Source organism: Telopea speciosissima, chromosome 4 (assembly GCF_018873765.1).
Source record: "Telopea speciosissima isolate NSW1024214 ecotype Mountain lineage chromosome 4, Tspe_v1, whole genome shotgun sequence".
Lineage (NCBI taxonomy): Eukaryota > Viridiplantae > Streptophyta > Magnoliopsida > Proteales > Proteaceae > Telopea > Telopea speciosissima.
The window spans coordinates 11,300,437-11,318,947 of NC_057919.1; the positions used below are offsets into that span (position 1 = coordinate 11,300,437).

The 18,511-nt window shown below is 40.2% G+C and overlaps 1 protein-coding gene across 1 annotated transcript in view; it reads left to right on the forward strand.

Moving 5' to 3' along the window:
- LOC122660186 (BRISC and BRCA1-A complex member 2) overlaps nucleotides 1–17,359 on the forward strand; it is a 37,429-nt gene extending 20,070 nt beyond the window's left edge. Inside the window, exons 7-13 of the mRNA XM_043855386.1 lie at nucleotides 883–1,013; nucleotides 1,137–1,185; nucleotides 1,299–1,388; nucleotides 1,474–1,527; nucleotides 8,077–8,142; nucleotides 16,856–16,953; nucleotides 17,051–17,359. Of these exons, the coding sequence (XP_043711321.1) occupies nucleotides 883–1,013; nucleotides 1,137–1,185; nucleotides 1,299–1,388; nucleotides 1,474–1,527; nucleotides 8,077–8,142; nucleotides 16,856–16,953; nucleotides 17,051–17,120 (558 nt within the window). The 3' untranslated portion in view covers nucleotides 17,121–17,359. The remainder of the gene's footprint in view (nucleotides 1–882; nucleotides 1,014–1,136; nucleotides 1,186–1,298; nucleotides 1,389–1,473; nucleotides 1,528–8,076; nucleotides 8,143–16,855; nucleotides 16,954–17,050) is intronic.
- Nucleotides 17,360–18,511: the final 1,152 nt, after the last annotated feature.

The following is an 18,511-nucleotide window of genomic DNA, read 5'->3' on the forward strand; positions in this document are numbered from 1 at the left end:
AAACCCTGCAAATTATGGGACTGAGATTGTTGGTGAGATTCCAGGAGACTCCAATCATCACTGTTGACACAATCCCCGGGGTGCCATAATTCAGTGTCTACATTAACCATTGCAGTCCCCACTTTTTTGTTGGTTCCCCGACATCATTGTTTAGTCTTTCTGACACCCCCTTCTTTCCCTCCTGTGTTCTTCACCAGTGAGAAAGCTGATGTATAGTTGTATGCCATTGTAATCTGCACCATCTGAGATCTGGAAATCTGGAACATATCTTTTCATTTTTTATCAAGATTTGAACCTGGAAAGGTCATCTGCTATGCAGGGGATCAGTGCTCCTCGTCTGTTATCATTGTACCTATAGCTGAAGTACTGGGATAAATAGAAAATTCAGTTTCTATTGCTTGATGACCTTTGCAGAACTATTCCACTCACCACCCCCAAACACCCCCAATAAAAAAAAGAAAAAAGAAAAAAGGAAGGATAAAAAAGGGGGAGAGTGGCAGCTTCCTTAATCCCATGTTCCATTTTTCGGGAAGATGAAATAGCCGTTAACTCCAAATTCAGTCATTTATTACGATGAAATTACCCTTGATCAAGGACTCATGCTAAGTTTCTGAAATTCCTTGCACTATCATCGTAAATGTTATCCGGAGCTGTTATACAAGTTTTGAAGGCTACTAACTCTTTCTTAGAAGTGTTGCCAATATGATAGCAATGTTTAATCTTACTTTTCTCCACTCTCCTATGTGTGTGTGTGTGAGGGGTTTGTTTTAGAAGCTTTGCTCTTTCTTTTTTTTTTTTTTTGGGGGGGGGGGGCGTTGATTGAATAATCTTCCTTGTGCTTTTATAATTTTCTTTTAAAGTAAATTTTTCTAATTGGTGCAGGTTATATTTCCAGTGAGTAGAAAATATTCTGTGGCCCCTTCTGCTCCACGTATAAAACTGGTCTCATCTTCTGAGCTAAAAATGTTATTCTCTGTTGAAGATGTCAAGCTTCCTCCATGGTTAGATGGAATGTAAGTCAGCCTCATCTTTTTGGGGTAAAACATTTTTGTTTTTTGATTCCAGGAAGCATATCACTTTTAATAACATGTCTTTCCCCCCCCCCCCCACCTTTTCATTTATGATATATTCCACAGGTGCATGGCTGAATATCTTCCTACTCTGGAAGAAACTCTGAAGGAACAGGTCTGTTGCCTGATTATGAGTAAACTGCTACTTTTGCCTCATTTTCTTTTATTGAACTAATTTCTGCATGCAGCCCTTGCATCAATGACTTTTTAGGTTTATTCCTTTTAAAGGTCTTGGAGTCTGTTGCATCAATTGGAGTCAGAAGGCGTTTTATTGAGGCTTTAGCTCCTCTGTTTGGGAGGCCCGTGGAAGCAGATCCTGTATGCTGGATTGAGAATTTTGTAATTTGATAACCGTCTGAAGTTATAAGATTAATTGGTCTGTTTTCATGTGTTTTTTTCCTAGGTCTTTTGCAGGAAGGCTACAGTTCTTGCTGCCACCGGGGTTTTTACGTTTCTGGTAATAATATTTCCTTTAGTATTATTTTTGTAACAAGAAATCTTCAGATTTCTAATTTTTTTTATCCTACATTATAATTTGCAAACTGTGTCAAGTAGATACTCATACCTGGCTATTTTGAATAGGATAATATACTGCTTTTTATTTTTTGGGAATAAATATGCTTATATACTTCTTTTACTGCTTATGTTGTGTATTCAATATATATATATATATATAAGGAAAGAGAACGCCACCCGGTTGTGCAGCGCACGCCGCCCCTGCGTAGGGGCGGCATGTCTGGCGTGACTGGGTGGCGTTCTTTCTCCCACATATATATAGGAAAAAGAACACTGCCCGGTTGCTTGGCCCCTGCACCAGCATGGGGGCCAATTAAGTGGGTGATGCGCAAGGGCATCGACCAGGGGGGATTTTTCATTTTGTAGGGGGGGGTTGGTCAGGTCATTTCTGGGGGTGCCTGTGTCTGGGTGCAGGCTGCACACGACCAGGCAGTGTTCTTTTTCCCATATATATATATGGGAACTGCTAAACTCTCCCTATCTATGGGGTTCTACACTAGAGGAAAGGAACCATTTTTGTGGCAAACTTTCTCCTGCTTGAAGTCTAATGGAAAATTTTCTGCACTAGTTTCAGACTCTCAGTGGCTCTAGCTATTCCCGTTCACAGACCTGAATATGTAATGGGGGCACTGGATTTTTGGCTTCATAATAGAAAAGCCGACTTGAAGCATAAGAGAATGATGCTAGCAGCCATTTGACTCTGAAAATGTATGGCAAAAGGTGATGTGATCCTAGGTTCAATAACTAACCCCAAATTATGGGTTCACTTTGGGCTGGGCCCACCCACATGAATGACAACTCAATTAAACAAGATGGTTGTAATCTTATAATTAAATGGAAGCTCAAGACCAATAAAGAAGAGGAACAAGTTATGGGCTTCAATGGAAGTACATATGTAAGTTGGGGGGGGGGGGGGAGATTCTGGGAAATTAAAATAAAAGGGGTAGAGACTTGTTGAGATGCGTGTCACGATAGGGCAGATATTCCTATCTTGATTTGTCCTTAGTTGTTTTGGTGTCTGAGACAGTTTTAGTTTGCTTTGGTATTCCTTGTTGAAGTAAGTTTTTGTATTCTAACTATATGTAGAGTTTGTACAATTCAGTTTACCTTCTATAAATAAAGGACTGCAGCCCATGATAGACACACACATTCAGTCTATCGTGGTGTGGGAATCTTCCTCTCTTCTCTATTCTCTTCTCCCTTTTCTTCTTCTTTGGTTTTGGTTTCTCAAGTTCTTAAACTGTCACATGGTATCAGAGCGATGATGAAGAAGAAGAAGAAGAAAAAAAAGGGTATCCTGTGTTTGATTACTGCCTGTGTGAAATAAAAATACTTGCCTGCATAGTGTTCACTCCATCGTGTTCATGCTATTGTCGCTGCTATCGACATGCCGTTAGGGAACAGTGTCAATTGAACCAGGGATATTGAACTAGGGTTTTGCTGCTGCGAATCTGTTTGATTCTGCTGTCGTCGTCGTAATCTGCTATTTCATATACTGCTACTGCTGAAAGTGGTATCAATCGATTGAAGATGGTATACTGTTGAATCTGGAATTTCTGGTTGAATCCTGCTGCTAATGTCGGCTGGGTTTCCACTTCTGCTGGTTTGCGTATGGAAGACTGGAAGTGGTATTGATCGATTGAAGACGGTATACTGCTGAATCTGGAATTTCTGGTTGAATCCTGCTGCTAACATCGGCTGGGTTTTCGCCTCTGCTGTGCTATTGAATGTTGTGATCTGCTGTTTTGATGGTACCTTCCTGTTTGCGTATGAGTTGCAGATTTAATGCCCAAAGAGAGCTTGGGTTGTATGGTGTTTCCTATTCGGTACCATTGAAATTCGAAACGATGCGCTGTTGCAGATTTTTTTCCGTCCTGGTTCTAGTTTCTCTTTGCTGTCTCAGGTTCACAATGGAGGTTGAAGACAACCACAGAACATGGTGTCTTTATCCTTATAATCCTATTATTGCCCCTACTTTTGCCCTTACTTTTAGCTTTAATTACTTAATATCCTTTAGTTATTATCCCTTACAAGTTTGCTCTTATTAAATAATTACAAATCCCTCTAGTGTCCTTTGTCCTCTTATCCTACCAAGTGCCTCTTAAAATTTTTGGTTATTTACCAGAATGCCATTACTCCCTTAATTGGATTATGTCCTTTGATTTTAAGTTCGAGGTTGCCACTGCCATCATACATTGACCTAGTCGGGCACTTGGGTGGGCCCATAGCAAGCCCAAACAAGGTTTTCGAACCTGGGATTGCATGAATTATTTACAGAATTGCCATTAGGCTTATATATTTGCCATATTATTGCTTTGGTGGGCCCTTGATCGCATCAGTTTGGGATTTACAATTTTTTGACGGTTGGTACTTGCATGAGTTATTTGCTACTGTGAGGGGGAGATTGAAGATAATTATTCTTATCTGCTCCAGCATCAGGTTAAGATTATTATTATTATTTACTTGTTCGTGTCCTCATCAATAACTTTATCTGTGACAATGGTATTCATAAACAATACATATTTATTTGGTTTACAACAACATGATGCTGTCTGTTCCCAGCAACCTAATGCTAAGTTATTTGGTCTACAACAACCAGATGCTGTCTGGTTCACAACAACCTGATGCTGTTTGGTCCCCAGCGATGTTGCTACATGGTTCCCCTAGAAATAGGCAGATTGTAGATTCTTGGGATCTTTCCCCTTCTATTTTACAAGCCCATGCCTCCCCCTGTGTAATGGCAGGGCTTTGTAAGTTGTATTGTTTGTTCCTCTCCCCCTTTCTAGGGGAGTCCCTGTATTTCCCTTGGTAATGAATATTTCATTCACAAAAAGAAAAAGAAAAAAAAAAGACCTCAGGTTTGCCAAGCCTGAGTTCTTATCACTGTGGTTGTGTTAAAAGTCCCAAACTTTCACTATTTAAATCGCCCTTTACTTTATGAACACCCTACGAAATTTCATGGAGAACAAATATGAATTGATGGGGTTTAATCCAAGTATGATGGGCTGCAAGTACCGCTGGAAACAGGGCACAGCAGAGAAAACTCAATGGAACTCAAAGGGGTAGGAAAGAATACGAGGAAAAAAGACAGGTAAGTAGGTAAGTAAACAGAGGAAGTAAAGAAAATATCTGACCTGGAAACTTGGGGAATCAGAAGAAATCCAGACCAGGAAGGGAGGAGTGAAAGACCAGTCAAACTGGTTCAAGCTCTTGCAGCCAAAGACAGAATCTCAAATAATTCCTTTCAATGTATTCAATCCCATTGTGGGTTACAACCAAATATAGAAAGAGAAAAAAAAATCCTAAACAAACTCTAAGACTGAAAATAGAGTTCCAAGCTAACTTGGACTCTCACTCTTACGTAACTAACAAAGGGATAATGTTAAAATAAAACTGACCCAAACTATTGAGCCAAACCACAAGTTAAACCAAAATTAGAAGAAAGGGAAACTAACAACCCCTAGCCATCGATCCTGCATCAAAAGGCCTAAGAAATGAGAGAATGATCCTGCTTGTAATCAGGTCTAGACAGAGCAATTCATATCGAGGTCCAAGCTGATAATTTGGATGTTAAAAAGTATTTATTGTTAATTTGTTTATTCTATAAATAGAGGTATCTCTTGAAGGGAATGTCCTAAACATTTAGATCTGAACGGTTTAAATCCAACGGTTCCTGTTCGTCTTTTTCAACCCTCAACTTCCTTTTCTACTTTGACTCCCTCTTGCTACCTCTTCTTCCATCTTCCTCCCTCTGTCTCTCATCTCCGCCCCCGGTGACGGAAACCGTTGCCGGATCTCTGTGAAAACATTGCGCTCTCTATGAAGAATGAAACCCTCAATTTTAATCTCTATGAAATCTGAAACTAATAAAACCTAAAATCTGTGACAAATTTTTTTTGGGCGAATAAAAAAAATTCATTACCAAAGAGAGAGAACTACAGCAGCCTCCTTAGGGAGTGAAAGAGAAAAGGAACAGAAGAACCAAAGCCTCAAACAGGGGAGGCATGGAAAGAGATAGAGGAGAGGTCCCAGGAGAGAACAATAAGTCTGTTCCTTGGGGTGTCATTACAAAAAGATGGAGGAGCTGAGGGGAGCCTAGCTTTGATTTCAAAGGAAATGGAATCCAAATCTGCTGATGAGACCGAGATTTGGAAGTCCATTTCCTAAGGTTTCGCTCCATCTAGATGTGGTTGATGACCGCACAAAAAGCCAACTTTCCAACTGTGTCGCAGATAGAAGATCCAGCAGAAGTCTTATCGATCCAAAGCCACTCTCTGCTGAAGGGGAGAATTCTTTCCAAATAGTCGAGGAGAAAGGGCAATCTAAGAAAAGGTGCTTAGTATCTTCCTCATTGTTCCAGTAAAGGCAACACGAATGGGAGACAGCAATCTGGCGATGGCGGAGAAATCTGTGACAAATTTTTTTTGGGTGAATAAGAACTTCATTACCAAAAGGGAAAAGGGAAACAAGGGGCCCTGAAGGGAAGAAAGAAAAAAAAAAAGCCAAGCCCTAGCTTAGCTAGCGGCCGGCTGAAGCAACAAAAGAAACATTAGATAGGCCCCAAGAATCAACAATGAGCCTGTTCCTTGGGGTGTCAAAACAACTGGAAGGAGGAGCTAGCAATAACTTTGCATTAATTTCAAAGGAAATGGAATCCCAAATCTTCTGGTAAGAGCGAGAGTTGGAGGTCCATTTCCTGATATTGCGTTCCATCCAAATGTGGTTGAGAGTTGCACAAAAAGCTAATCGGCCAACAGTGTCACAAATAGAGCTGCCTGCAAAGGTCATGTCAATCCAGATCCATTCCCTTGAGAAAGGGAGGATTCTTCTTCGAGAAGGCCAGCACTTGGAGAGGATGCCTTTCCAGATGGCAGCAACAGTAGGGCACTCAAAAAAGAGGTGGTCCAAGTCTTCAGTATTGTTCCAGCAGAGGCAAGAGGCAAGAGGCAGAGATTGAGATCTGCCTAGAGCGAAGAAAAGCCTGGATTGGGAGGCATTTGGTGAAGATTCTCCAAGCTGTGAAGCAGTGGCGGGGGATGTGGAGCTTGAACCAGAGCAGCTTGCGCCAAGGAGCTAAAGGGCCATGCAGACGGGTGAGATTCCAAGCAGCCTTGGAAGAGAAGGAGCAAGAGTTGCTGGTCTTCCAGGTAACACAGTCACCTCTATGAGCAGGCCTCCTAGTGAGGGTGTGGAGCTCATTCCAGATGAGATTGAGGGAGGGAGAGGGAGGAGGGGACCAGCCAGCTTGATCAATAATATCAGCCACGAGAGATAGCCTGTGGAGACCCGAAGCATAGATGGTTCTAGAAGAGACCAAATGGAGGAGGATTCCCATAGGGTGCCAGTGATCCAACCACAGGTAGGAGGAGAGCCCATCTTCAATACTAGAGCGAATAGCTTGAAGGACCACAGGATAGCTAGCTAGGATCTTACGCCAGACCTAAGAGGCATCGGAGGAGGCTGAAGCAGTCCAGATGGAGTCCTGTCGAAGAAGGCCTGAATATAACCAGTCGACCCAGATACTCTTCTGCTTTGAGGCAACCTTCCAAATGAGCTTGATGATACCTGCAGAGTTCACATCTTTTATTCTGCGAATGCTTAGGCCACCTTCATTTGTAGGGAGACACATAGCTGCCCAACTGGTAGGGTGCAGGAATCTAGCTGATTCAGAGCCCTTCCAAAGAAAAGAGGCCATGAGGGACTCCATGGATTTAATAACAGATTGAGGAAGTCCAAAGATGCCTGACCAATAAATGTAAGACGATTCCAGAACTGATTTGATGAGGACCAATCTGCCAGCATAAGAGAGAAGCTTGCCCTTCCAAATCTGTGACAAATTGCTGGAGGATGAACCCTATTAAACCATTGAAGAATGAATACCGTTGTGAAGTCATGGGAGAAGAGAGGAGTTTGCCGGAATAGTGAGAAATGCTGGAGTTGCGAGAATGGCCAAAACTTGATCATAGTTTTTGTGAAATCTGAACAATCAAACCTAAACTCCGTGAGAAACCACCTGAGAAACCTAAATAAGAAGTCAATGGTTGTTGCCCTTGACGTCTAGTTTTTTGCTTTTGCTTGCTAGATAAGTTGTAGTTAATCTAATTATACCTCTCTGCACTTTAACTTTCAAGTTGTTCGCTGTTCCCATTTCTCTGCCACAACCAGCCATCTGTAACGTCTCTCTTTAACCCATTCACTTCGTTGACCTGTTGTACTATACTACTTATTCTTTTAAACTTCATTTGATGTCACTTTTGATCATTATTTTCATTGTTAAGTCATATATGCCTTCAAAATTACATGATTACTTAATTGCTTTTCCTCTGCCCCTTCTCCTCTCTCTTTCAATGGCTTTTTTTTGGTTCTATTTTTGGCATTTATGTTTTGTTGGGGTTTTAGCCTGAAATCCTTTTTTTTTCTTTCTTTTCTATCTGCTGTACTTTCCTTCTGGCTAGTTCTGTTGGCTTTATTGTTTGTTATTTGTGGCTAGGTGCACTTTATCATTCCAACTCAGTTCCCTAAGCAACAACCTGTTTTGATGCTTCAAAGTTCTCAGGTAATGAAAATGTACCAAGTTTTTTTGATACTCGACTGATTTTTCTATATTTTTATTCATATGAAAAATCACAATAACATGGATGTTCATTTATAAATGTAGGTTCCATCTGTACATTAGTGCTTTATTTATGGTCATCCAAAAAATGTTAACACAGACACCTCATTTAATATATAGGTTCATGCATGCACATATGCCTTTATTCATGATGGTGCTTGCATAGCAACCAGGATGATATACTCAACAGAATTTATCAAGCGTGGATTAGTTTTGTTCTAATACAAAATGATGTAAGCTTGTTTGGCAACTGGGAGAACTTTAATGTTATGGAAAACCAAATTATTAAAAATTAGTTAGCTCAATAAAATAGTTATTTGATTTAAATTTAAAAACTGTTGATGTGGAACCAGGGTTCCACTTTAAAGTGTGATCCTACAGTCCCAATTGACCTAAAGTATTACTAGGTTACAGTGGAAGTAGGGCAGAGAGAGCTTGCTGTTATTATTGCAATAGAAATTGAAAGAGTAAAGGAGAAAATAGGGGATAGGGTGACAGTAGGATTAGGGTTTATACTTTAGAGGAAACAGTGGTGAATGGTTGGAAAGGGAAAACAACTCAATGGCTGGGGTTTTGATGGAGGGGTGAAAGCTAGGGTTGATGGAATCAAGTTAGGTGTGGCTGTGGTTGTTGGATAGTTATGGTGGAAAAGAGGCGAAGAATCCCCCCCTAAAAAAAAAGAAGATGAGGAGGCTGTGTCAAACGCTGAAGAAACCTCTGTAATCTGTGACAGAAAATAAGAAACTGGAGGGGAAGAAGTAGAAAAGATAATCCACCTAGGAATCGGCTTAAGGTTGAAGGAATCCACCTTCAAAGTCCACATAGCAATAGCACAAAGCTTGAGAGGGAAAAACTTCTGTCATTGATGAATTCTTGTAGGGGTAGATGCCTCTATATATGTGATTAATTTGCTAAAGGCACAAGTATTTAAAATAAGGGAAAATAGTTTTTTAAGCAAGCGGCGGAGGGTATGCTAACACACTCTCTCTATCTCTCTCCTCACATGAAATGACCTCTCTGACCTCCTATATATGAAGCCGTTTCATCGCCTCTCATTAGTGCGCTTCGCTATGCCGCTTGCTCAGAGAACCCTATCCCTTAAAATAATAACCCCACTTCTTGCTTAATATCTATAGCACTTCTAAAATCTCTTGAAGCTGCAAAATTGCTCCATTAAGCCCCCTAAAATTCTTGAAGAATAATAAACCCATAAAACCTAAAAATAATAGAGCCCCAAGACCTGTAATCCAAGTGACAAGAAATTACAAAATGCCACTGTTATGGGAAAACAATTTTAACTCACATACTTCTTAAACTACTCAATATAACAAAATCCTTTAGGCACATATATACTGAATACGCCCTCCATAATGACATAAACACCAACTCCAAAAAGTACCTTTGGTGGGCCCCACAAGTACTAAAACCCAAATCTGGCCTACACCAAGTATTCTAGGCTTACAAATTTCAGCCCTTATTCTTCTAAGAACTTAACTTTTAAAAGAAAATGTGGTTGATACAAGGATATCTAGTGAACGACGGCTTCATAATGTAGAAAAGTGGTACATATATCGAGTCCTAATCATGAGGAGGATGAACAGAGGTGCAAAATACAATGATATATTTCTGTAGACCAAGTTTGTCTCGAGGGGTGCAACTTGGCCTAAATTTGGGCTCACTGCCTCAATTTTGAACCAAATTGGAGAAATTGTCTGGGTGGAGCTTAGATTGGTTTAAAATTAATCAATTTCCCAAGCCCAGCTTGCCTGAGTTGCACCCCCTACTCCCATACAGTTGCGCTCTAGTCACACTCTTGGCAGGTTGATTACTATCTGATTAGATGTCCTATGAACCAACTGAACATGAAACTCTGGTAGGAAGCTATAAACTTGCCTCACTTGGAAGACAAGAAAGGTATCATTGGAAAGAACTAGGGAACCCAACCAAGCATTTAAGTAATCTGAAAATCCAGATTATGGATCTCAGATGCAAGCAGGCCCAATGATCAAATCTGAGATAATGGAAGCAACTGCATTATTAAGGGAAGAAATCCGATCAATGGAAGGGGAGGGAAAAGAGATGAGATCGATCTCCTTGGGAGTAAGAAAAGAGAAGAAGAGAACAGAAGAGAAGCAAGGTTTGAAATCTCAGTTTCGAGGCTGGTTTCGGTGAGCCTCGAAATTGAGATATGGTAGGTTTTGATAAAACTCGATCGAAACCTGGTATGTTTCCAGGCCAACTCGAAACCTTGGTTTCGAGGCCTAGAAAGTGCTTTTTTGCGTTGGTTTTTACTGTGCTGCATATTTTTTACATTTTAAACCCAATCCATGAGTTAGTTTCACAAAATGAACACTCAAAATGGTACTTGTGGTTTTGCCTAAAGTTTGCTAGGTTATACTGTTATTGGAAATGATTGCGAACTATGTTTGGCACTTATTTATGCTAAATAAATATCATTTAATTAAATTAAACATTTACTTAAAATATTATCATAAATAAGTAAATACACCCCCTATTTGAATCCAATAAAAAACAATTAAAAAATTAAATTCTACAAGGATAAAAAGTCAACCCCCCAGTTCAAGAACAAAAATTGGATTTTTGGCTGTAGGTGAAATTTTTAACTTTCAAATACTATAGTTTTTCTCAAATCTAAAAATTTCATAAATCTTAATATGATAGAATATTGCTAAAAACCAAAAGAGCGGCAAAATAATCTTTTGTTTTGATGTCTAAAAATTTGTTTTCATTCAGGACAATTTTAAATAGTATTCGTGCACACAAAATAAGGTTTGACCGGAACATAACAACAACAACAACAACAACTCGGCCTTATCCCAACTAAATGGGGTCCGCTACATGGATCCTTACAAAACAAAGTAGGGAAAACAGAGGAATGAAGAATAAAAAAGAAGAAATGAGATGAGAAAAAGTGATAGATGGAAAAATGAAAAATGGGGGTGTAAGAGGAAATAGGCAAGCCCAGAAAATCAGGAAAATCTCAGCTACCTGGTGTCAACAACGTGGATCCTTGCCCTCCAATAGGCTATATCTGAGGTCATACTTGGCACAAGACCCAGACTCTGCGTGTCATACTTCATAACCTTACCTATGGTCATTTTAGACCTGCCCCTAGTTCTTTCAGCACCAACAATCGGAATTAGGTCACACCTCCTTACTGGGGCGTCCCCAGGCCTTCGTTGCACATGGCCAAACCACCTCAGATGACATTCTCGAAGCTTGTCGCTGATTGGGGCAACTCCCACATCAGCTCTAATCCTTTCGTTCCACACTTTATCCTTCCTAGTTTTGCCGTACATCCATCTTAACATCCTCATCTCTGCAACACATAGCTTCGCTATATGGCACTTCTTCACATTCTGCCCCATACATCATAGCAGGTCGGACCACAGTCCTATAAAACTTTCCTTTAAGCTTTACCGAAATGTGTCGGTCACACAGTACTCCGGTCGCCCCTCTCCACTTCATCCATCCTACTTTAATTCTTTGTGAAACACCATCATCTATATCACCTTCTTTATGTATGATAGACCCCTAGATATCTGAAATAGTCACTTGGTGGTAAGCTCTCTCTCCTCAGTTTTCACTATATCATTATCCATCAAGTGTGGCTAAAGTTACACATCATATACTCTGTCTTTGATCTACTAATCTTAAAGTCACTTGCTTCCAAGGTCAATCTCCAAATCTCTAACTTAGCGTTAATCTGCTTTTGTCTCATCTACCAAAACGATATCATCGGCGAATAGCATACACCACGGTATCTCATCTTGGATGTTCTTGGTTAATTCATCCATGACAATCGCGGACAGATAAGGGCTTAGGGCTGATCCTTGATGTAACCCAACCGTAATTGGGAATTCCTTGCCTTGGCCGCCCATAGATCTCACACTAGTCACCACATTCTCATACATATCTTTAATTACATCTATATATTTACTCGACACCCCTCTCTTCACAAGAACATGCCGGATTAAATCTTTAGGGACTCTGTCATAGGCTTTCTCTAGGTCAATAAAGACCATATAGAGGTTCTTCTTGCTAGCCCTACATCTTTCCATGAGTCTCCTCAGTAGGTAGATAGCTTCAATCGTGGATCTACCTGGCATAAAACCAAATTGATTCTTGGAGATATGAATCTCTCTTTTCAGACGGGTTTCAATAATCTTCTCCCAAAGTTTCATAGTATGACTCATTAGTTTTATGTTTCTATAGTTATTGAAGCTCTGGACATTACCCTTATTTTTATAGACCGGAACTACAATACTTCTCCAATCATCTGGCATTTTCCTTGTAATCATAATCTTGTTAAATAACTTGGTTAATCAATAAACCCCACAAGATCCTAGGTCCTTCAACACTTCTATTGGGGTCTCATCTGGGCTTGGTGTCTTGCCCACTTTCATCTTTCTTGAGGCTTCTTTCACTTCTGCCACACCAACCTTTCGTACATATCAATGATGTGTGGTGTCTTGATCACTAATGTAGTTAACCGAATTGATCATATTCGAACTATCTCCATTTAGAAATTCACAAATATACTCATCTCATCTCCTCACAATGTCCTCATCCCTTACCAATACTCTTCCATCCTCCCCTTTTATACATCTCACCTGGTCAAAATCTCTACTTTTAGCTATCTTATAAATATCTTTTTCCCCTTCCTTTGTGTTTAGATTAATAGAGGTCCTCATATTTTCTCACCCTAGCCATCCCCACCACCTTCTTAGCCTCGTTTCTGGCCTCATTGTACCTCTTTTTTATCCTCTGTTTCATTAGTCCGTTGCCAAATCTTAAACCTCTCTTTCTTGGTCTTGATGATTACTTGGACCTCCTCATCCCACCACCAGGTCTCCCTAGGGAACTGACGCCTACCCTTTGCTTCCCCTAGAACCTCTTTGGCAGCCCTCTTAATACAAGTCATCATCTCGTTCCACATCACATTGGTGTCTCCCTCACCGTTCCATTTTCTTTGTTTGACCACATTTTCAGTAAATGTGCTTAGGGACTCATCTTTTAGTCTCCACCATCTTATCTTAGGGTACAAAGGTTCTCTCCTCCTACACTTCTGTGCACTGAGGCACATATCTAAGACAACCAATCTATGTTGGGTGGTTAGACTCTCCCCAGGAATAACCTTACAATCCTTACACGACATCCTGTCTGCCCTTCTAGTTAGGAAGAAGTCTATTTGACTGGTATGCATCCCACATTTGTCGGTCACTAAGTGGTCCTCTCTTTTTTCAAAGAAAGTGTTCGCAATAGAAAGTTCATAAGCTACCGCAAAGTCTAGGATTGAGGTCCCCTCTCCATTCCTTTCCCCAACCCCAAAGCCCCCATGGGCACCTTCATAGCCTCTACAATTGCTCCCAACATGGCCATTCAGGTCACCTCCTATTATAATTGCTTCATATTGACCAAAACTCTGCACTAAATCATCCATGTGGTCCCAAATTGGCGCTTACTACTGTTATCCAATCCTATTTGTGGTGCGTAAGAGCAAACAATATTGACAACCTCATTCTCCAACACCAGTTTGATGGATATAATCCTATCACCTAATCTTTTGACCTCCACTACATCTTTCTTTAGATCGTTATCCACTATTATCCCCACTCCATTTCTATTACTTTGATCTCCCAAATACCAAAGTTTGAAATTGTCCAACACTTGCGCTTTGTTACCCTTCCATCTAGTCTCTTGGATACAAGCTATATTAATCCTTCGTCTCCTCATAACATCTATCAACTCTAGGCTCTTACTCGTTAAGGATCCAAGCTCGCCAGCGGTTGATTTGTGTACTTTCACTTCCACAATCACTTTACCTCTATACTCACACTTACACTTCACGTATACTTCACATTGACATTATCTCGTATGTTTCCACAGTTAGTTGTCTTTTTTACTTGCTTAATATATTCTGCTTAGTCTACTGCTTAATCACTTTGCTTAGTGTGGCACAAGTTGCTGCACCGTACTGGTAGCATTTTATTTTCTTTTGGTGTAGCAAGTTCCAAGATGTTTATTCTTGTATTTGAATCACATGTTTACGCATTGCAACACTATTTGTTTAGTTTAATTTATTTATTTACTCGTTTTGTTCTATGCGTTGTTGTACCAAACATAACTCCTTCAATATAAATCTGATCTAAGTAACCTTTGAGCAACAAATCAAAGATTGCTTAAATCATAGGTATGACATCGCACCAAACATTTTCATTGGAATCAGTTATCTTCAATGGAATGGATCACTGCTAGGTTACCTCAAGAGTATTTCCATTCAAGAGTGGAACCTTGTAGGGTTGAGGGTGCTTTTCCGTCTTTACCTTAGCCTCTATGATAAAGGGTTGAGATACAACATTTACGCAGCTGCTGCTGTTCACAATGACTTGTGCCAAACATGGTTGGTTTACTAGTCATGCGAGTGTGAAAGACGCAATGCCGATGCCAATCTTCTTCTTTGGACTTGGCAACATAATATGATTTACCACATATTTCGTGCATATCCTCGGTCTCCTCATCTTCATAGGTCTCTTCTTTAATGGCTGCATTGTCAGCAGTCCCATCATCTTGAGGGTCACAAAATTGAGCCTCCTCATTGGCCTCTACAGAAACTATGATGGAGTTACCTTTATGATGCTGTAGACAGAATTTGGTGTAGTGTCCATAGAGGGGCATTGCTTTTGTCTAAGGTTGGAGGTGTTGCTCAATCAGCAGAACCGGCAGGTTTGGTGCTTGGAAAGCTTCGTCTACCATCTCCGGATTGAGGATGAAACCTTCGGGCAGTAGTCTCGACTAAGTCTTTCTCTTGGAAGGCTTTCTCAAAACAGGCTTGCAAGTCATGAATGCTTGCAACCCCTTTTCACATATTTTAGGTTTTAGCCCCAAACCTGTAACGTGAGACAAGCTGGTCATCCTCTTCGTCCAAGCCGGTGCGAGAAACAAGAGTGTCGAATTGGTCCGTGTATTCCTCCACCGAAAGTGAGCCTTGACGTAGAGTGTTGAGCTTGTCATGTGGACGCCATTGAAAGGTTTGAGGAAGATATTTTTCTTTTAGTTCTTCCACATCTCCTCCCAGGTATTGGGTTCCCTTCCTCGCCTTATAGTTGTGCCACCATTTTCGTGCTGTTCCCACGAGCTTGGAGTGGGCCAACTTCATCTTTCTAGCTTTTGAAAGCTCAAACCAATCAAAGTAGTCATCTGAGCAACACAACCAATCATAGAATACCTAGGGGTTGCGTTTGCCATTGTACTCCTACTCTAATTTTACTTTGTGAATGTCATCTTGGCGACGCGCGATGCTGGGGTGTGCGTGATCAAAGTACGATCACACATGCTTCTCAAAAGTTGTTTCTAAAAGCTGGTAGGTTCATGGTGTGATGGGTGTTGTTGGTTGTGGATTGGACTGGCTGTTCATTACTTTGTGGAGATATGGAATCTATGAGCTGTTCCATCATGTTCAGACGATCAATCAACTGTTTCAGCATGTCAATCACTTATGCAATGTACTCTGAAGTCTGATTTGAGGTATTAAAGCTACCTTCAGCCATGTTCTGATACCAAAATAATGGAGACTGATCTAACCTTCTAATAAGTTTTGGAACCAGTCCAAGATAACTGGATCGCAACACCCAAAAGTGATCAGATTTACGAGAAACTTCAGATTTGATTAAGAGATGATGCACAGCAGGGAATATCTTCAACTAACCTTCAAATAAATGATGGAACAACTGACCAACTTCAAAACAAACTTGATATTGTATGGACAAAAGGATATTACTAGAAGAGTCTCACCCTAACCATAGCCCAACCACCCCAGCCTCTCACCAGGTACATAATCTCACTGTAGCTCTGTTTCTTACAGAAGAATTATATAAACTCAATTTCACTCAGATTTTGATTTCACATGCTTATAAGCAGCTCTTTCTATAGGGAGGTTGGGAGGTTTCTAGACCCTCATTGGAACTTCTTCCTAGACTTAATGGCCTGTACATTTCCAAAGACTTGCATTGGAACTCTTTTCAAGATATTTAATGAACTTTACGAGGGTGGGGCCTTGGTGCAATGGTAAGGTTTCTCCATTGTGATCAAGTAAGTGGTCAAGGTTTCGAGTCTGGAAACAGCCTCTTTGCGTACATATTAGGCTACTTATTTAACATATTGAAAAGTCCCAGCCTATGACCCATATATATATATATTAGGCTACTTATTTAACATATTGAACTTGGATTTGGGCTTGTTCCAGCATGATTACTTGTGTTGAAACATTCTTGATCTGCATCACTGGATCTTCCTCAAAACCTTATATCCTGGTTCATAATGTGGCTTTTACACGGTTATAAGCCTCAGCCAAGATGCTCTTCAGTAAGGTTTCATATTTTAGCTCATGCTTTAATCATAATGGATTTTTCCATGATGGATGATGTAGCCCGGATGGAAGCTATTAAGAAAGCATTCTAGAACCTTTCCTGTACATTTAATCCTACAGAAACCTATAAACACGTTGGCTCTCTGTCTAAATTTTGGACTGCCTGCATACATATTGCGGAACTTGGTTCCCAATCATTTTCCCTTACCAAATCAATCTTATTAACACAAATACCTGTTTGAACCTCCCTGGATTTTTGTTTTGTAGCATTTCAACTCTCAAGGCACACCAATCATGTCACCTCCTTTGACTGATTATCGTTGGAGTCCAAGATGGGAAGCCTCACTGATGGCTGAGCGCATCTTGTTAGTTCCTCATTCTGTAAATCTTGCTTTCTATGATCTGATATTCATTCTGTCTGATACTGAATACTGATATTATGTAAGTGAAACTTGTTGGTAGTGAATTCTTGGTGGAGGAGTGTCTAAGTTTCAAGAAGTACTGCAATGAGACCCAACTTCAGCAGCACTAGTGTTGTGGTTTTTAAAGGTAACAACACCCTAGAGTAATTCAATGATGTAAATGTTATTTTGCTTTTATTGGGTTTGGTTTTAAAATGTATCCTATCAATTTCCCCCGTATTTTAAGATACTGGTATTGGTATTGTGTACTCTACCTGTAATGATGCTCCATGGAGCACTAAAAAAATGTGTCAATGATATGATACCGAAGCAAACAGGTTCCCCAGTAGAGGGAACATAATAATCTTTTCCGTGATTTTCATTTGAGGATGGGTTACAGGAATTATAGCTCCAGTCATAAAAAAGTTCAAGGCGTCAAGCTACTTACAAAATGGAAAAACAGAGAAGCTTGAGTAACCTGAGGACTGGGAATGCCTGCGCTATTGTTTTCTAACATATTGTACCTTTATAGCCAGGTTTCTCATAGACTACTCACTCACCTGGCACTGCTGTTACGTTTCCACAAACCCTTTTATGCCTCAATCATTTCTATATATTGCATCTGTAGTTTCCTTTTTTTTTTTCTATGAAAAAATTGATAAGCACAATTACCAAATTATGCTAATTTCTTTGTTCTATTTTAATATCCTGAACTTATGACAAAAGTTGCAGGCATGACGATTCTTTTTAAGACCTCCATCTTGACACTTATATTTAGTGAAAATAGATTCTGTTAGTGCGTGATAGCCTAAACTAGGAATCATTGTAGTCCATAGGATGTTTGTTAAAGCTATAGCTTTTAATTGGACTGCTCTCTTTGATAGAATATTACATCTCCAGCAGAAATGGAACTTTCCTCCTGTTTTATCTTTAACTTTTTCAATGGTTCCTTTCTCATGAAGGTGACCAGCTTCTTCCTCATGGAGCTCCTTTTCTAGGCAAATCCTGCTTCAGTGATGGAATTAGTGTCAAGCCCCTGTTGATATTAGTGAGCAATCTTCCCGAGTCCTCCTTTCTATTTGGTTGACACCCTACTTGTGAAAACTATTTTCTGTGGGCAGACTTTAACATTTAAAGTCTCTGCTCATCAAAGTACTGTCATTACATTTGGACGATTTCTGATCATTCAGTAAGTGGGCCGTTCTAAGGTCTGATGAACGTACATGGCCCTAGTGCTTAAGTATGAGTGTATAGTAGTTTTCTCAAAGGGTGGGCCCATATTTGTCGTACGGTTAAGGTTAAGGTTATCCTTCTCACTGCAATCAATATAGGCAAGGAAACGGGTATGCTGACTACTACCTCTAAAGTAGTTGCGTCGCAGGTATCACATGGATTAGATTGTAGTTGTTGCGTTACAGTGTCAGGCTGATAATCTTTAGTTTCATCTGCTTTTCGGCGTATTTCTTGTGGAGGCCGCGGCACATTGTGAATGCACCTGTGAACTCTTAATCTGATGGATTTA